A 20,309-nucleotide genomic window follows, 5' to 3' on the forward strand; every position below is an offset into this window, starting at 1 on the left:
CTGGTATATTCACAATATCATTCAGGTATAAAATAAAGAGTACAGGTCCGAGAATAGATCCCTGAGGCACACCATATTTTATTGTTTTTACGTGTGAGGCTGCAGCATTTATGACAGTAAACTGCTCTCTTGACGTTAAATAGCTCTCAATTAAGGTCAACGACACGCCACGGAATCCGTAAAGTGGAAGCTTTCTTATTAGAACATCGTGCTGAACACAGTCGAATGCCTTTCTGAAGTCGAGGAAAATTCCCAGGGTGTGTGCCTTTTCTTCAATGTTGTTTAGAATTTTTTCCTTTATCCCAAGGAGTGCGGTTTCGGCTGATCTATCTTTCCTAAAGCCAAATTGCTCATCGGCTATAATATTTTGCGCGGTGAGAAAACGGACGAATCTTTTGTTTATAACCTGTTCGGCTACCTTTGCAAATACTGGTAGTACTGATATAGGCCTATAATTTGTTAGTTCGTTCGCTGGGCCACCCTTGTGCACAACAGTCACTTTGGCCAGTTTCATTTTCTGCGGAAAAACTCCTGTAGATAAAATAATGTTGCAAATGTGAGAGAGCGGACAACTGATTATTTCACCTACAGCCTTTAGAGGTTTCGGTTTAATTTCATCTGCTCCTGGAGCACAGCCATTTTTTAGTGTCAGAATAATATCTAGCACTTCACGTTCGTCAGTGGGTGCTAAAAACAATGTGTTTGCGGCGTTTGATGCAATGAACTGCTCGCACGGTGAATCAACTGAATTCCCATCGCATGATCCGACTGCAATGAAATGGTCATTAAATAAATTTGCGACTTCGTTGTCAGTCATAGCATCGTTTTGATACGGAACCTTTTTGTGCTGGAAATTTTTCGAGAGTACCTCCCTCACGGTTTGCCACATTAGCCGTGAGTTACCCGTAATGTCTGCAAACTTTGTTATGTAGTATTCAAATCTTGATTTTCTAATATCTGCATTTAATTTGTTTCGAAATTTTTTAAACAGTGTAAAGTCATTTTCATGCTTGGTATTCAGGAATTTTTCAAACAGCCTGTTTTTTTGTTTGATTCTCATATGCAGTTCATGAGTGATCCAAGGCTTCCTTATCTTTTTTCGTTTTACCCATAGCTCGAGGGGAAAACACTTCTCGTATGCAGCCATAAAGCAGGAAAGAAAAGCCTCGTACGCTTTATTTGCATCTGTTTCCATTAAAATGGAGTCCCACCTTTGATTTGAGAGAAGATATTTGAATTTGCTGATATTTTTTCCAGAGTAATGGCGGATAAAAACTGGTTGCTTATTTGAATTAGGCCTTTTGTGAGGTAAAATGCAGTAGATTGGCAAATGGTCACTTAAATCGCACTTCAATACACCCGATTTGACAACGTCAGGCGGAAAGCTTGTAATGCAAAGGTCTAAAATACTTTGAGAGGTAGGAGTAATCCTAGTTGGCATATCTATTAAGTTACAGCACGCGTATGACACAAACAGCTCTTGTAGGCGCGAATAGCCGGAGGTATCTGATGAAACATTGAGATTAAAATCGCCAACAAAAGCACACTGTAGTTTTAACTCAAGACTTAGTTCAAACAGTTCTTCCATACAGTTCAAGAAATGGTTCAAGGATCCAGATGGCGGGCGATAAAACACTCCTAGCAGGATGTCATAAAGTTGTACAACGACACATTCAATGTTTTCATTTATAATATTATATTCTGTGAGTGCATTGTACTTGAAGTGTGAGCGAATATACATCGCACTACCACCACCACGTTTGAAAGCGCGACATACGGATATGCAGTCGTAACCATCAAGAAAAGCACACTCATCATCAGAGGAAAACCACGTTTCAGTGAAACAAAGAATGTCAAAAGAATAGTTAAGGTCATTTAGAAATAAGTCTACCTCATCAAGTTTAGTTTTTAAGCTCCTAGCGTTAAGATGAAACAAAGAAAGTGTGTCTTTTTTTTAAGAAAGCAGGTTCACAAGGAACGTCAAAACATGAGTGCGTCATCTTGCACTAAAGAACACAAAGAACGCCCACATCGTGGGTGCTACAAGAGCACGTTACTGCAAGTTGATAAAATCCTGCTCACTGCGAATGACGAAAGCGGGGTCGCCGGTCTGCTTCCGCAGCAGAACTTTTCCGTTAGCATGCCAAACGTATGCGTAGCCATTCTTTTTTGCCCATTCTTTTGTCGAGGTTAGCAATGTGCGGGAGAGCCGCGTGATATTTTCGCAGATAAACAAGCTTTTCTCTTTTTGCAGCAAATGTCTGTTTGCCAGCCAAGTGTCACGGTCCTCTTGCCTCAAAAAGCGAGTGATAATAGCTGGCGTTTTGTCGGCCTTCGCTGGCAGCCTATGCACGGCAGCTATATCCTTCCTTGTTACATGCGGTACATTCAGTTTGGTAGCCACTTCGTTTATCTTTTCTAGTAGGTCCTCATCGACGGACTCAGAAACGCCATGTATTTCAAGATTTAAGCGGCGACTTCGCCACTCTAAGCTTTCGACTTCACGCTTTAGGTGAGCAATTTCATTTGCCGAGTCCGCCTTCTCAAGTTTGTCTACACGCTGACAAAGTTCTTTGGTGTTTTTTTCTTGATCAGTCAGCCGGTTTTGAAATTCGTCAAACTTATCTGAGATAAGCTGCACTGAGGCTTCTAATTCATTAATTCTTTTGGGCAAGGTTTGGAGAGCGTCAAGTTTAGCCTCAATTTTGAGCAAACGTGTTAACACTTCCTTTTCTGCACTAAGCTTCTCACTTCCATCTTCCACAGTGTGGCCATGTTTGCATGTATTGCACTTCCAGTTTTTTTTCACACGTTTTGTTTGCCACACCTCTTCGGATCCCGTCCCCGCGTAGACCAACAATTTTTCATACGTCGGCTAATCCCGAAGTTGTGCAATGCCGGGCCCACCAGGGGCGGAGGTGAAGCAGGCGTTAAGCACTCCCCATACGTGGGCCGATCCGGAAGGTAGTGCAACGCCGGACCAACCGGAGGTGTAAGTGAAGCAGGCGTTAAGAACTCCCCATACGCGGGGCGATACCGAAGGTAGTGCAACGCCGGACCGACCGGAGGCGTAAGTGAAGCAGGCGTTAAGAACTCCCCATACGTGGGGCGATCCTAAAGGTAGTGCAACGCCGGGCTGACCCGCTGGGGCGGTGAAGCAGGCGTTAAGCACTCCCCATACGTGGGCCGATCCCCAAGGTAGTGAAATGCCGGGCCGACCCGCAGCAGAGGTGAAGCAGGCGTTAAGCATTTTCCATACCTGCTGCGATCCCGAAGATGGTGCAATACCTGGCAGACTCGCGGCGGAGGTGCAGTTCGCCATCAAGGGGCCCACAAGCACCGCTTCGCTGGTCATCCTTCATCACAGAGTGCAAGGGCACTGATTTTTTTTTCTGGTATTAATTATAGAGGTGGGCGCGTCCACTGGTCACCTGCATTTCAACAGGTTATTCAAAGGTAGCTTGAGCAGCAATGCGGGTTTACAAGCTCTTGCATTGAGAGTTCGGAATGAAGGACTTTTCGACGCAAACCTAGCGTTGCGCCGAGCTATGTACTTGTTCGTCTAAAAAAAGAGAAAACAAATACAAGAAACCCGCCGTAGCGGCGTAATGCCTTCGGCGTTGCGCCGCTAAGCCCGAGCACACGGGATCAAATCAGGGTGCGGAAACTCGCTCCCTTGGGACACTCGGGCCCAAGGGAGGGACTCCTCTCAAATGCCGGATGGATGGATGGATGGATGGATGGATCTTATGAGCGTCCCCTTTGGAATGGGGCGTTGGGTTGCGCCACCAAGCTGTTGCTATCGCCACCAAGCTCTTGCTGACACGCGGTGGCAGCGCCGCTTTCACCACTGGCGGTTGCCGGATATCCAACTGGAAATAACACACAAACAAAACAGTGCATCCATGACGTCACTGACGCGGCCAGAAGGTAGAGGGAGAGGGCCCGCCGCAGGAAGGAGGAGGCTTGCCGCGAAGCCTTCCATTCCCACTTTGCATGCAAGCGGGCTGCGTCAACACCTCTAGAGGGTGTTGGGTGTTTCGCGCTCCCTTGCAGGTCTTTTTTTTTTTATTGCGACAGCGTGCCTTCTGGCATAAAGAAATATTTAAACATGTAGATGCACTCCGGATTCACGGAGAAAGTCCAGCAATGCCCGGTGGTGGGGCCCCAAGATCCAACTTTCGACATCTGGCGGCCGACCTGGGGGTGGTCCACATCGAAGCAGGTGTTTCTGGCGGAGGGCATGTAGGGAAGGGCAAGTCCAGAGGAGGTGCCCAGTGTCCACCTCGCAGACAGGAGCGGGACAGAAGGGGCAGGAATCGCTGATGGAGGCACGGTATTGTGCCGACCACGACCAGGTTATCGCAGGAGTGAGGGTGACACGGAGGCGTAACCTTCGTAACAAGACCTCTTCCCAGCGCGCTAGGCCGCCAGGCAGGTCGGTGCCACACGGTGGGAGAAGTGCTCGCGTGGCGCGCCGAAGGTGTTCTTTTTTTGCGAGGAGCCTTGTCTCCGGAGAGGTGGGGGCCAGTTGAAGTGGACGCGAAGGTTTGTTATGGCTCGCTGCATCCACTAAGGCTTGTGTGGGATGCGAATTGCGACGTATCCATTGTACCCGTACTGTAACGGATAATTTCTCCACTCTGCCGGCCGCGCGGCGTTATTTTCCAAATCGCAGAGCAGAACCCGTTGAAGTGCGCCGTGTTTACGAAGCGTTTTTTTCTTTCTGCCACGTTTGCGTTGGAATCTTCTATTCCCATTTTAAAGCACTGGGACAGCGCTCGTACACACCGTGCCAAGCAATTATAATAAAACTTATTTATATAGCAAGCCACCGTTAACTACCAATATTTGCAGGTAATATATTACGTTTTGTCATTTCGCGAAAGTTGTCGCTTTAAAATTCCTAACTTGTGGTTACGTTTATGGCTACAGTTCAACAAGCCCACAGATATAGTGGGCTTGTTTGTTTGTGTGTTGTGAAGAGGATCAACTAAAATTGGCCGATTTCCCAGTCAGCCGAAACTCAACAAAACTAAAAGTTGAACGCTTTTTTCACGCATTATCTACTCTAAAGAGACTGACCTCCATGCAGTGCGAAAGTCAACCTACAGAAGCAATTTTCATTCGCGCCCTCCGTGATTGTTTAGTGGCTATCGTGTTGGGCTACTAAGCACAAGGTCGCGGGATCGAATCGTGCCCACAGCGGCCATATTTAGATGGGGGCGATATGCGAAAGCACCCGTGTGCTTAGATTCAGGTAATCGTTAAAGAACCCCAGGTGGTCCAAATTTTCGGAGTCCCCCACTACGGCGTGCCTCATAATCAGAAAGCGGTTTTGGCATGTAAAACCCCATAATATAATTTTTATTCACAAATGAAATTTGTACATAATGAGCGAACATAGATTCCAGAAGATCCAAACCAATGCGAAAATTAACCATGACGGGCTAATCACACGGAACTTGACTATCACGTATTTTACTATGGCGACACATTTTGTGGCTTACAGAAAGAAGGTAGAGTACAACACATATATTTCATTGAGAGTATGAGAAGTAAGGGCCCGCAAAATTTTAAACTGGCTACATGCATCTGCATGAACCAGAAGTAGCCTATAATTGATTTCATTATTTGAACTACATGCCGAATGAGGGAGCATATTTCTATAGTGCGTACAAGCGCATGTAAGCTGCTTGGCGTCATATTTTGCGTCATATTCCTGTATACAGAAAAGCACCCTTAGTATTAGGACACCATTGTGACACAACAGCAACGCAATGAACCAACCATTCATTAAAATAAGCTTAATAACGCCCTTCATCGCAAGGGGGATTACCAGTTCGTACTTAATTAGCATTAAATAGTCTATACTTGTAATACTTGTATTATTAAATACATCTTCCCGGCAACACAAATAACATTGCGCCTCATCTATAATACAGGCACTCAAAAACTTGTACACACCGAAGCTGAGCCTAAAGCAAGGTAACTGAGCGTATGGCACCGTCTACGCTTCAAAATTTTGGTAAAATAAAGAGCTTAAACCTTCTTCAGTATTATATCTCGGTAACGGTGCATCAAAACCCAACAAGAAATTGTGGGTGCATCCTTTTGCGGTCATTGCTCTTGAAATTTCATAAAACATCACGGCTGTGTCTTTCTTTTTTTTTAATTTAGCCTTGGCTGTATGTGTCGAGAAAGTAAAGGACGCACAGAATGTATAGTCCCACAAACACGTACTCAAGCCATTCAGTACTAGTACTTGACCGACAGCAGATGGGCTGCCATCATGACGAATGGGTGGAGCGGCACTGCTCCTATGTCAGTCCACTCAGGCTTGCACAGAACTGGTTTACTCATGCAAAATGAATACCTGCTCCGAAAATAAAGTGAAATACTTGTGCTTACCTGCTCTCATTAGGAAACGTGAAAAACTTCGCAGAACTGGAATTACCCGTGTGAGAACACCACAGAGCCGCGCAACACATGTGATGCCGCGAATTAGCCATCTGCATGCATCTAATGCTTTGTTGACCTGGTTTCCTGCGTCTTCCATTCGTTGCACGCCTTATCAAGCTTATCTGTCTTATCTTTCCCATCTTCATACTTAGGACGACAACCGAAGCAGATGACCAAGTGCGATCCGACTTGTGATATCGCTAAGCGAGTGGCAAGGATGAGCGGCGGTAAGCACGACGGACGCGCGAAGACAACTACTTCCCGCGCTTCTGCAGATTTAAAATTCACAAAAAGAGGAATAAAAAAGATAAGTTGGGATGTCCGGCAACCGCTTGGGGCGCGCATGTTCCTTGAAACCAAAACTTGCGTTCCCCTTCCGGGGGTTCATCAAACCTCGGCAGCGGTGGCCGCATTTAGATGGGGCGATATGCAAAGATGCCCGCGTAGCTTGCACTGGGGGCACGTCAAAGAACTGCAGGTAGTCGAAACTAAGCCGGGGTCCGGCACTAAGGCGTGCCTCGAAATATCGGGCACGTAAAACCCCAGAATTCATTTAAAGTTAAAAAGAAACCGAACAGGTAAATAGTGGCACGCGTATAATTCTTTTATCGCTTTTCCCTAGCCAAGCACCTCTATGATGTTGTCGCCGAGCGCGAGACACGGGTCCATGCATCAGAACTCTCTCGAGCGCTGTCGCTGATTATAAAGAGAGGGAACCTTCTCTACTCAGACTGCATGCGCGACGGGGACATTGTTGTACATTCTGGAAAGCTCGCTCGAACCTATGTGGAGTCATGTGGAAACAGCCGACGCACTGGACCCCTGGATGAGATTGCGGACGACCGGCGGTTGGGATCGCCTGTATCATTATGCATTAAGCTTCACTTGCTTTTCTTGCCACAAGTTCGCCCAATAAAAAGTTAATGTCATGACTCGCAGTTTTTATCAAGGCGAAGCTTCCTTTTCCTCTTCGACTTTCCCACTGCTGTTGCGGCTGCTGCTATCCGCCACGCCGCTAACCCCGGCCGCGTCGGGAAGTGGTCGAGACGTGGCCATGTCACAAAAACATAAAAGGCATGCGCTGTCGGTGTTTTCTTCCCTGGCATTTGTTTGGGAGCTGTAATTCTCAAAATTCCGAGGAATAACTTCGTAAAGAATGTAAGACAAGGTATGCGCCACGTGGAAGGCCTGCACGGTTGTGGTTCAGAATGACTATTCGCCAAGCGTCGCCCGCGGCGACGACACCGGATTTTCTGTGACACGGGGTCCTTAACGCTGTCGCGTTAGTGCACGACAGGAGTGCGGCACAAAGGAACGACGACCAGAGAAGCTCGTGTCAAGATCTACGCCGCGTCGCATCCGCACAATGCCCTCTGGGCACATAACTAGGCGTGAGCCCTCTCGAATGCTGTGCAGGAGCTGCCGCGCTTGCCTCCGTGCTCACCCGCAACAGCAACCACAGTACTGGGAGGAGGTGGGGGAATTTCACCGAGAAAATAGAGGGAGAGCAGGCAGTTTTGTGAGCTACAACTCTACAACGCAGAATGGCGCCGAAGCGTGCACTTAGTGCCGACGAGACGAAAGCTCGCAGAAAGGGTCGAGCGAAGCAAGAACAACAAACACAAGTGGAGCAGGCAAGGTAACATTTCACATCCCGTCACGACTGTCGTTCGCCGTCAATGTATCACCGCCAAATAATCTCGATGAACGCAAACAGCAGACAAAGCTTCGCTTACATCGATTCCCGTGGGATCTGCATCAATTTTCTTTTCTCTCTCTCTCGACCACCACTACCACGTGGCAATGGCTGGCACTTACGTTCCGGCGATGGGAGGCACGTGCACAGCGCCGTAACCACGGACGACGTCGTTAGCGAAGGCGTCCAAGCCGTACACTGCCAGGCATAGCTGTGGCCCTGCGGAGCGATGGACAAGAAATAAAGGCGTCGTCCCGCTCACTTGCACTGCATGATTGAATCCTGTGGAAAGAACGATTTCACGGGACAGGAATGGCGGCTATCCTGTTTTTCGCGTCCGTATTTTTTTTTCACCATTCTTAAGCTTTCATCGTGAACTAACTAATCCAGCAGCTCTTAGGGCTCATTCACACCGGCGACTGACAGTGATCGCGCGACCAAGTTGGTCGCAAATGGTCGCAAACGGTCGCTTTTCTCGAAAAGCGACCATATTGGGCCAGTCGCTCTCTGCGCGATTCTTCAGTCGCGCGACCGTGGTCACAAAACTGATAAACCAATCAGCGGCGCACCGGAAGTGATCTTTCATGTGTCTACATCCGGCCTACTCCCGCGTCGCAGCAAATTCCGCGTAGATTCCGAGAGTTCTCGCTGAGAACGATAATCTCCGGGACCGCGACTTGCGGGTCTCGCTCAGCCGGGCTTGCCGGTGTGAACATCAGTCGCGTTCGGTCGCTTTTTGATCGCGAGTCGCAAATGGTCGCGCGACCTCCTCAAGTCGCCGGTGTGAATGAGCCCTTAGTCCCTCTACTTACAGCCCGAAACGTTGGAGCTCTTGTAGGTGATCTCGATGGGGAAGTTCCAGACAAAATGGCGGCGTGCATCACGGCTTTTTCTCGCCACCTGTGATATACCCTCCTCGACACCCTGGGTAAAGAGCAAGCACAACTTAGTGAGACACGTCATATGAAGTTCAACAACTATTAGGAAAGATTATTTATTTCTTCACCAGTCCTACATGTTGACAAACGAGCCCCTTCTACAAAACTGAAAGTGTCTAGGGCGTCAGGCAGTACAAAAATTTATTGTTATGGGTCTTTAAGAAGCAATTACCATGACTGATTTACTTATCTGCAGTTCTATCAGCCTCCGCCTCCTCAACAATATAATTGTAAACTAAGTCACAGCGTCTACCACCAGCAACAATTATGATAGTACGCAACTGTCGGGAAATTTCTCAAAACACAAAACATTGGTGAAAACAGACAATATTCACTCCAGTCACTTTTATTCAAAGAAGTTGGCTCCTGCTTTTAATAATGAAACCAATGTGGCGCCAGAAAAACAACACAACAAGGAAGCCTGCCGATGCCAGAAGATATATCCTTGCTTTTATGGTTTGGAACATGTTAAGTCTAGGGCGCTGCGGTCGGTATGCATGAGATACACTGTTAAATATATCAAAAATTGTGCCTCCTGTTGAGTCTCATCAAGAGCTGCTGCCCGAAACTGTTACAAGTAATTTCTTCATAGCGAAAATTAAATTCCCACAGAGCGAGAGAGAGAGAGAAATAAAAATAGATGAAAGAAACAAGGAGGTTTGCTACCCTACACTGGGGAACGCTGGAAGGCTCGAGAACAGAAAGACAACAGTGAAATAGAATGAGAGAGAAGGACAGAGATCATCGTCATCAACCTGGCTACGCCCACTGCGGGGCAAAGGCCTCTCCCATACTTCTCCAACTACCCCGGTCATGTGCTAATTGTGGCCGTGTTGTTCCTGCAAACTTCTTAATCTCATCCGTCCACCTAACTTACTGCCGCCCCTTGCTACGCTTCCCTTCTCTTGGAATCCAGGCCATAACCCTTAATGACCATCGGTTATCTTCCCTCCTCATTACATGCCCTGCCCATTTCTTTTTCTTGATTTCAACTAAGATGTCATTCACTCGCGTTTGTTCCCTCACCCAACCAGCTCTGTTATCCCTTAAAGTTATACCTACCATTCTTCTTTCCATAGCTCGTTCCGTCGTCCTCAATTTAAGTAGAACCCTTTTCGTAAGCCTCCAGGTTTCTGCCCCGTAGGTGAGTACTGGTAAGACACCGCTTTTGTACACTTTTCTCTTCAGGGATGATGGCAACCTGCTGTTCATGATCTGACAATGCCTGCCAAACGCACCCCAGCCTATTCTTATTCTTCTGATTATTTCAGTCTCATGATCGGGATAAGAGAGAGATACAAAGATGTTATCCTATGCTGTGCTGCCGAGTGAATCATTAGGCTTTGTACGGTGTGGATGTTCGATAATTGTCAGTATAATTGGCGAGAAAAGTCTACCACGAGGACATACGTGATGCGAGCGTGGTAGACATCCCGTTAGCACTGAGCGGCACATAAGCTGAAGACTTTCATCTTTTCTGCCTTTCAAAAAAGGTAAGAACCTACGTTCAGAAAAATATGTTGCAGCATTTAGTTATTTTTACAACGAACCGTTAATGAGTCAGATGGCTAGTGAACCTTGTTTGCTCCATTTCTTCAGCATAGGGCAACTTCTATGCAAGAAAAATTGGATTTTATTGCGATAGAAATTATATAGGGACACTCCCAGCACATTTCCGCCGTCGGCGTCGCAGTGAGGTTCCGCATAATGTCCAAGGGCGATAACATCATCGCCGCGCGCCATAGGCTGTATGTGCGAGCAAAGGAGTGTGAGTCGGCGATCGCGGCTCTATCTCGCCCGCGCGAAAAAGATGAAATCAAAGCGCAATGTCTCCCGCCATGCGCGAGGCACCCAACGTTGCGAGGCTGTGGGAGAGGAGGGGAAAGTGGGGTGGTGGGGGGGGGGGGGGCGGCGTTCTACTCTGGCTGCAAGTGCGCAGGTGGCGGCTGCGCGCGCTCACCCGGCCGTATCTTGTGAGCGATCAGTGTTGGGGGCAGAGTCTAGGTGCGTCGGCGTCTCGTAGCTTTGTGCGTGCTGTGTGTTCTCGGCACTCACTTATCGTTGAAGCGATACACCGCACGAATGTCATTTCGCTCGCTGCTGCTGCCGCGTTTACCCACGCTAGCGTTTTGACAGCGCCTTTTCGCGGTAATCGAGTCAGATGTGTTCATGTCTGCTTGTGCGCGCGTGACACCATGCTTGTTAACTTAATTAGTGTGCCTATGTTTACAAGCTTATGCGGCTGACGAAATTGCTATCCTTATTTCGTACAGCTGTTCACTAATTTGCTAACGCAGCTGATGCTTCGCCTTTCGGGTGAAATTGCGGCTTTTTTTTAGACACCATAGTGACTGGTACACTATCTCGATAACCTGGTGTATTGTGTTAATCATTTAACCTTGGAGTCTCACATAAACTTACAAGGGAGGAATATTTTATTTTGAATTGATTTGCGGGTCCGAAAATCGCAGCTTCGCAATTATTGAACTGCTTCATATATGCGTCCTTGTGCAACATTGCCTTCTTTAGGCGGGTGTAGTCATGTTTTATGTTAATTGGCATACGCTAAAATCTGTGATCACTGCCGCATTTTTCTACATAGAAAAGGGGGAAGATTAGAAGATTTTCTGGGAGACATAGTAGAAAGAAAATATTAAAAATTAAAAGACGTGATAAAGCTCATAATAAAGAGTTTTAACTTGTCCGATGTACCAGCAAATATGGGAAGTTTGGGTGGTTTGCCATGGGTGGGGGCGTAAACGTAAGTGCCGTAGAGTGCCTCAATGCGCACTCCTCCCCCGCCGAGCTGCGGGCAAGGCGGACATTGAGACACCTTAGAGTAGCCTAGAGTGCCTCGATGCGCGGAGGCGAGTGAGTGCACCGAGGCACCCTAGAATAGCCTGCGTGGTGCAGCCACCTGGTGGTGCAGAGCTCAACCAGACAAACGCGAAGCTATTACTGCAGTTACCAAGTGGATTCTACTTCGCTGATGGCGTAAATTTTTGGTGTAAAAATTCTCTATTAAGGAGTTTTAGCGTCTCCGGTATTCGCACAGACGCGGGCCGTAAACGTGAGCGGTTGGAGTGGTGCAGCCACCTGGTGGTGCAGTGTGCCATCAGAGGAACGTAGAACCAATATTACAGTAACCAAGTATATTCCTCCTTGCTGGTGGAAATTATCGGCAGCGGTGTAATCGTGAACACATTACGCCGCTGTCAGAAATTGACGTCATGTAGCGAAGAAAAATGTACTTGGCTTTGTGCTTGTCTGGTTGAGCTTGGCGCCTCCAGGTGGCGCCACCAATCTATACGCTCACGTTTACACTCGCGCTCAGCCGCGCTAACCGCCGGCCCTTGCCGGAATACTGGACGCACTAGAAATCTTTAGTAATAATTTCTGGACTTTCATTTTTTAGGGTAACAATGTTTGCAAGGCGAGAAGACAACGTGGCTACCTATCCATAACACACAAGCCTAGGAATATTGCTAACTGTCACTTGATTTGTGCATATATACGCGGCTATATTACGGAAATCCAGTTTTTTTTTCAATCTTGTTCAAACATTGGTGGAAACGTTTTGCACCGTCAGATAACTGTATCCGAAGGCGTGGAACGCTTGTTTTGCTTAATATATCGCAGAAAATTCCTACAAATATTGCGTTCTACAGCAATTTCAGCAGTGAAAAACGCCGCAACGCCAAGGCTTTCTTTCGAAGTGTTCCACTGCGCAACGCACTCATATAAGGGCGACATAAAAGTTAACTAGCTATAGGGAGTATGCACTGAAACTCGGCCGCAATGTGGCGCTGCGGTTCCCCGAGCCCGGCGCCATGTTTGTGGTTGTGCCGCAGCAGCCGACGCATGCTTGCAGCTGTGTTCCGTAAGTGTTGTGTGGTGTTCCCTAGCATTTAGGTTTCTCGTGTGTTGCATGTGGCGTTGGTTGTTTGCAATACTGCTGCGTTGGAAGCTTCCTCTACGGATACACGCTGTAAAGACTTGGAAAAGTGCCCACACCGGAGCACGTTGTTGCGCGACAAAAAGCTGCTGTGTACGTCTCATTCGGCGCGACTGCAGTGTAACATGCAACTCAGCGACTACGCAAAGTCGCTGCCTGACCCCGAGCGCAGCAGATACATCATCAAAATCGCGAAATGCGGCGGAGATGACCCGTTGGCGCTGTCCGATGACCACTTTACGAACGATGTTGCTTTTTATCCAAGTGTCGACCGTGCGGACATCAGAGACTATCTAGTCCACGGGACGAGCTTCGTGACGCGGGATCAGCTAAAGAGCTATAAATCCCTGGAGGCTCATAATTACGTCACCAGTGGTCTCGTGGAGCCACCAAGAGTGAAAGTTCGTGATGGCAACGTCGTCGTCGTTGGAAAGGTAGGCTGTACTTATATAATGTACCGCATGTCAGCGGCTTGGGGCATTTTTTCAGTCGTCCAGAAATATAGCGATGGAGCAAGCAATGTATGTGGCGCCCAGTCCGTCGCACTTGTCGCTAGATCGTCGGTGAAGTTGCTGTAATGTTGTTCGTGCTTCATACGCCTGATTTCGTGTTCACAGTGTCTAATCGCGTAAGCTAAACACTGTGATGTATCTTTTCTCCCTGCGCAGGTCCGCCACTCTCAGGCGTTCAGAGATAAGCTGCTGCTGCCGTGGCTGTTGATTAAAGCTGACGGGGAAGTTTTGTGCGCGCACTGTACGTGCATGGCCGGCCTCGGGGAGGCGTGCTCACACGTTGGTGCAGTGCTCTTTTATTTGGAGGCTGTTGTGACACGCCGGGATGGTCAATCATGCACAGATGGGCAAAATGCATGGCTACCGCCTCATCTCGTCAGTCTGGAATGCCGACCGGTGGCAGAGATGGACTTCGCGTCTTCCGCAATGAAAAAACGCCGCCTGGACGACACTGAGGCTGCCCCCCGCGACCCACCAAGTGTTGAAATGCCCAAGCCGAGAGAGGACGAGATGTTAAAGTTTTTCTCGTCATTGAGTAAATCTGAGGGTAGGCCAGCACTTCTCTCGCTTGCCCAAAAATTTGCTGACCCCTACATTCCCTTGGGCTTGAAGTACCCTAAGCTCCTCCTCCGCAATCTGCAAAGGAAGCAGTGCCCAATTTCCTTGGAGGATGTACAGGCAGAATGCCGTAATGTCTTGCAGGACCTCTCAATTGAGCCTGATGTAAGTTTCTTCGTCTCTTTGTAGCTTGCTTACAGCCATACCTTGCCAAAAAAACTAATTGTGCAGGTTGTTGTTGTAATGTGCCGTGCATCCATGTGTCAGCATCTGTTCACAATTATAATTTATGCTAAACCTGCACATGCTGCCTGGGCACTTTTCAAATGTATGCAATATTGTCATGAATCTACAACATCCTTAAAGCATTACAGCAAAACTAAAAAACAATCGAAAGGATAAATATTTGTGTTTGTTTGCACATGAATTGCAATTTCCTGCAGGTGTGTGTACTGATCGAGAAGCAGACAAAGGCCCAATCTGCATCCGAGAAGTGGCATTTATTTCGGACTGGACGCATCACAGCTTCAAATGCAGGAGCGGTATTTGCAACTTCATTGATCAAGCCTTCAAAGAGCCTGCTGAAGAGACTGTGCTACCCAGAGGACTGCAAATTCCAGACTGCAGCAACTCAGTGGGGAAAGAAGAAAGAAGCTGCTGGGAGGGCAGCTTACATAGAGGCAATGCAGAAGCACCATCTAGGCTTTAAGTGTGAAATGTCTGGCCTCCACATAAGCATAGAGCGACCATTTCTGGCTGCAACTCCTGATGGCCTTGTACATTGCAATTGTTGTGGAGACGGCCTTCTGAAGATAAAATGTCCATACTCTGCAAAAGATGCACTTATTTGCGAAATTCCAGAGCGGCAACGATCTTATCTTGTAGTTGATGGCAATGATGCAAAGTTATTGAGAAACCATCATTACTTCAAGCAAGTAATGATGCAGATGTTTGTCTGCAAAAGAAACTACTGCGATTTTGTAGTATGGACACAGAAAGATATTTTTATTGAAAGAGTAATGTTTGATAAGGAGTTCTGCAACGAAATTGTGGATAAGTGTGCATTGTATTTTGAACGAGTTCTCCTGCCTGAACTTTGTTTCCGTTATTGGACCACTGCTGCTGAAGAAGTAGTAGTGGAGCAAAGTGCAGGCAGTCAGGATGATAAATATTGCCACTGTCAGCAGCCAGAATATGGAGACATGATTAGGTGTGATGGGAAGCATTGCAGTCGACAATGGTTTCACTTTCAGTGTGTTAATTTGAAGAGGGCACCTAAATCGCGGAAATGGTTTTGTAATGACTGCAAGAAGTCGTAAAAAAAGTATTCTTATTATCTTATTATGGGGTTTTACGTGCCAAAACCACTTTCTGATTATGAGGCACGCTGTAGTGGAGGACTCCGGAAATTTCGACCACCTGGGGTTCTTTAACGTGCACCTAAATCTAAGCACACGGGTGTTTTCGCATTTCGCCCCCATCGAAATGCGGCCGCCGTGGCCGGGATTCGATCCCGCGACCTTGTGCTCAGCAGCCTAACACCATAGCCACTGAGCAACCACGGCGGGTGTAAAAAAAGTACTGTACATTTACTAGATGCTTTGCACTAAGGACACATGTCAGTCAAATGGTACAACAGAGTCGCACAGGTTGGTAAGTGCGGCACACACAAATACAACCTTGTCAAGTGCGCTGACTTTTATGCCGTTAAGCACCTTCGGCTCCAAAAATTCAGTGGGAAGAGTGCTTTTGAGAATGGAGTACTTGTTCCTGACTAACCCAATAACTCTTTCAACATGAATCCTAACATTTGCTAGCCTACGTGTTGCCTCAACAGAGTATGCAGTAAGCTGCGGCTTCCCTTTAGTGAAGGCTGGGATTTCCAGCTTCGCTCCACACATGCCCACGGCATCAGAGATCAAGAAACCCCTGTCAGCCAGCACAGAGTCGCCAGGTAGCAGGTTGCTAAGAATGCCACACGATTCTGTCAGCATTTTGTCACTGGTACGCCCACCCCACCCTCTTGATATGTACGTAATTACACCTTGTGGAGCGATGCCAATTAAGTACTTCACGGTGTTTGCATGCTTGTACGTAGACCATGTTAATGATCTAGGTTCTATGGCTGAAGGTCTGTCCACAAAGACTTCAAAACAATCCAGAATCACAGCTACTTTCTTGCCAAATGTTTCTTGGAATGCCATTGGCATCGTTCTTTGAAGATCTTCACGTTCTGGCCATTTGATCAGACTGCTGAGCCTAATGTAAGCAGCATCAAGCCACCTTTCTACTGTCCTCGTTACGGTTGACTGGTGAATGCCAAACCTGTAAGATAAAACTGCTGAGTTGTTATGTGCTTTAGTAAGTGTTATTGAAGCTAATGCAATAAAGTTCACCAGCACAAAATGGCTATTGCATGCTCAACTGCAGTTCTGCGTAGTGCAGGAACCTTAATGTTACAAATGAATATAGGTATGGCTGTTGCCCAGAATAAAATACCTGTATGCAAGATCTTGTAACGGGACGTTAAGCCGCAACCTCATTAGGAAAACGACCATTTCCTGAAATTTGCTCAGGCGGTTTCGTAATGTATGCCTTACATGAGGCTCAACTAAGATGTAAACAGCCTCCAAAACTGCATAATTTGGCAGCCCTGTGTAAAAAACAACCATGTCTGGGTTGCTGCGGAGCACATCCCTGTCTCCAGGGGCTGCCTTTGCCAGGCGACTGCGTGCAATATCCAGGTCATGCTGAAGGCGGTGGTTTTCTTCCTCCAGTGAAGAGATGTGGGCTGACAGCAGGTCAGCTGTCACCTCTTTGTCTATCATGCCTGCATGATAAATTGAATGTGTGATGACCATATGAAGGGAAAGCACTGGTGTCAACACAATGTATAATGATGTTACTTGTTTCAGCACCTTTACATGAGGATTTTTATTATTGTAATAAATAATGACCTTGAATCTGCCTGTCAGACTGAACTGTTTGTTATACGATTAGCTTTCAGTGCAAAAGAAACCGCATCCCTAATTTTCACACCCATAATGGTCAGATTGTACTGCACATATCGCACCTACACCAACAATAAGCAAAACGAGAACAAGATGAAAGCCGGAGCCAATGTGCCGACATGTGGACTTGCCTTTCTAAAAGTGATATGTTGCCTTGAAGAAGACAAGTCCACTTGTCGAAATGGCTCCTGATTTCATCCTGTTTTGTTCATCGTGTTGAATTTCCATCTCCCGCATTCCCTGTGTTTTTTCCACACCAACAATATAATTTTTGTTAAATATTTGAAACATTTCCAGCTTAAAGGATTGTGTTTTAATCAAGTACATTGAAGACTTTACGTCTGCTCACACCGCTTCGGCCAAAATCAGGACATGCAGGAACACAGGATTTGCAAGCCCTAGAAACAAAACTGTGCGATACTTGCATGCAGAAGCTTGGTTATTCTGCAGATCCGCTTGCAGGTGGCACTGAGCTGTGGCTAGATTTTCTTGTAGAACTGGACATTCCAAGCATGAAGGCTCCTCGGGAGCTGCAAAATGAAAGCACGCAGAAAGGAAACAAACTAGTTGAAAAAAAGCAGTCTTCAGTGGAACCTTCGCAACAAAACACTTTGCTTGCGTGCGCAAGTCTTAACGGGCTGACTAAATGGTTTCTCCATTTACAAATTATTTTGTGTTGCATCTGCATGCACCGTTACTGTTAACAGCTTCAAACGCAGTATTCGATCAGCTGTGAGAATTCAAAGACAAACGTCCTTGCGCACATAACACAGAAGCCTAAATGAGCAATTGCCATGCTCCAGAGCTCCATACTCTCTTAAGTACGAATGCATAAATGTTTACTTAGCTTACATGCATGGCCTACAAGGTGTTGCATTGCAGTTTGTTCTGATGAGGGGGATTCTTCGTCACCTGCACAAGAAATGAACACTGTAATTTATGTGAAAGCAAGAGCGTAAACTGGACGTTGCCCCCGGCACCCTCGCCCCCCCCCCCTTTTTTTTTTAATGTTGTGCACTGCAGTAAATGCGTGCTGGCTCGCGTATATTAAATTACACAGACGCAGTACACAAGGTTCAATAATGGACAGCTTAAGGTTGGTCCAGTGCAATATGCAAATTAAAGTAGAAGAATGTAAGTGTGAAGTGACGCCTTCGTACTGAAAGAAATCTCCTCGGCCGCCGTTCCTGCAGCGATGGGCGCCGCGTTCGTGCTCGCGCTCTCCGGTCGCTGCCTTAATTCAAAGGCGTTGGCTGCAGAACTCGCGCGCCTTCGTTGCTTGAGTCGCATATACCTGTAAAAAATTAGTTCGATTAGTTCATAATCACTTGTTTGACTGCGTACAAAATTAATTTGCACCTGTCGCTTGCGCTTCTTCAAGCGTGCGTCGTGGACTTGTAGCCGAGATTGAGGCTCGGCGCCCAGTCGGGATTAGCCTCATCCATCAAATAAGCTGGTCGTCCTGAAAAATATAGCCCACTGGTACGTTACAGAGCTGCATGCAAAGAATTGCGCTAAAAAACTAAGCTTTAATGCCGCTGCCGTGCTTACCTGTGATGAAATGCGCCCCGCAAACTCGGTAATGCGTCGCCAATTCGTCCAGGTCTTTGCGACGAATTCTGCTCAGCCACAGAGCTCTGCGCCTTGAAGACAGCTCAGCTGTCCTAAGACACTGTCCTTCTTTGACTTTGGGCACGACATAGAAGCCCAGCGGTTGAAAGTTCTCATCGTTGGGTTTGTTTTTTGACCGGTTGGAACAACCGTAGACGGCGCAGTTCACCATTGCGGCTCGGCGCGCAACAACGTGCTCCGGTGTGGGCACTTTTCCAAGTCTTTACAGCGTGTATCCGTAGAGGAAGCTTCCAACGCAGCAGTATTGCAAACAACCAACGCCACATGCAACACACGAGAAACCTAAATGCTAGGGAACACCACACAACACTTACGGAACACAGCTGCAAGCATGCGTCGGCTGCTGCGGCACAACCACAAACATGGCGCCGGGCTCGGGGAACCGCAGCGCCACATTGCGGCCGAGTTTCAGTGCATACTCCCTATAGTAGGATACAACTTGAAAAAACAGCAGTTGGCAAGCAAAGCCCACAGACCGCAAAGGGTTGTTACTCCGTCAGCCAATCACAGAAGCGAACAAAATCGTAGCATGCGGCTGTTTCAAAATGGCGTCGTACTTGATACCTCCGGAGCGTCTGCTGTTCTTGAAGAGCCCATTCATCGGGCGAAAGCGACGAAGTGTGCAGCAAACATGGACAAACTGTATGGAGTCTGAGCATTTCACTCTTCAAAGGTCCGAGGTACAGTTTATTTCACTGCTAAGCCTCTTTCATTGGTGAAACTTCACAGCCAATTGAAGTGAAGCTTCACAATTAATAGTTGCAGCGAAGCAAGCCTTTTATTTCAGCTAAACAAAGCACTCAGCTTTCACCGTTACGCTATAATAGACGACTGAAAACATACAACATTACGCGCTTATAATTTTATTTTTGCGGTTACCGCGCTATTTAGGTAACAGGGAAAGTTTGAAGTACGAACTATTTGCAGCCTCGCGAAGAAACAGTGGCTGGCGGTTATGAGGGCGTCGGCGGGGCTTCACTGCAGACTTCAGTTGTATCCGACTTTAGCGAGCGCTCGGATTTCACCACTCCGAACCTGCAAGCGGAGAGCAAACGTACTCCACGTGGGTCATAGCGGAAGTCGGTGCGCACAGATCACACAAGCCGACTTCCGCTCTTTTTACTTCCATGAAAACCAAATTTGCCGTCCCACAGTGAGCGAAGGTGACATGTGCTTCGCATCTTCATCATCATCATCATCAGCCTAGTTACGCCCACTGCAGGGCAAAGGCCTCTCCCATACTTCTCCAACTAACCCGGTCATGTACTAATTGTGGCCATGTTGTCCCTGCAAATGTCTTAATGTCATCCGCCCACTTAACTTTCTGCCGCCCCCTACTACGCTTTCCTTCCCTTGGAATCCAGTCCGTAACCCTTAATGACCATCGGTTATCTTCCCTCCTCATTACATGTCCGGCCCATGCCCATTTATTTTTCTTGATTTCAACTAAGATGTCATTTACCCGCGTTTGTTCCCTCACCCAATCTGCTCTTTTCTTATCCCTTAACGTTACACCTATCATTCTTCTTTCCATGGCTCGTTGCG

At 47.2% G+C, this 20,309-nt stretch overlaps 3 protein-coding genes across 6 annotated transcripts in view; 1 reads left to right on the forward strand and 2 right to left on the reverse strand.

Annotated features, from left to right (window-relative positions):
• Window positions 1–20,309, reverse strand: part of LOC126526291 (B9 domain-containing protein 1-like) — an 85,722-nt gene that overhangs the window by 16,567 nt on the left and 48,846 nt on the right. For all 4 annotated transcript variants that reach the window (XM_055068123.1, XM_055068122.1, XM_055068124.1 and 1 more), the window contains 2 exons: window positions 8,971–9,082; window positions 8,281–8,377 (listed from right to left, as the gene is read on the reverse strand). In XM_055068123.1, the coding sequence (XP_054924098.1) occupies window positions 8,281–8,377; window positions 8,971–9,082 (209 nt within the window). The remainder of the gene's footprint in view (window positions 1–8,280; window positions 8,378–8,970; window positions 9,083–20,309) is intronic.
• On the forward strand, window positions 12,883–15,440 carry LOC126517657 (uncharacterized). The gene is made up of 3 exons (XM_050167453.3): window positions 12,883–13,485; window positions 13,720–14,286; window positions 14,565–15,440. The coding sequence occupies exons 1-3, from the start codon at window positions 13,177–13,179 to the stop codon at window positions 15,438–15,440; spliced, it is 1,752 nt and encodes a 583-aa protein (XP_050023410.3). The 5' UTR covers window positions 12,883–13,176.
• On the reverse strand, window positions 15,098–18,915 carry LOC129381477 (uncharacterized). The gene is made up of 3 exons (XM_072290120.1): window positions 18,684–18,915; window positions 16,805–16,951; window positions 15,098–16,540 (listed from the first exon to the last, which is right to left on the reverse strand). Exons 1-3 carry the CDS (start codon window positions 18,913–18,915, stop codon window positions 15,741–15,743), a joined length of 1,179 nt encoding a protein of 392 aa, XP_072146221.1. The 3' UTR covers window positions 15,098–15,740.

The sequence above is a fragment of the Dermacentor andersoni genome, chromosome 8 (assembly GCF_023375885.2).
Source record: "Dermacentor andersoni chromosome 8, qqDerAnde1_hic_scaffold, whole genome shotgun sequence".
NCBI lineage: Eukaryota > Metazoa > Arthropoda > Arachnida > Ixodida > Ixodidae > Dermacentor > Dermacentor andersoni.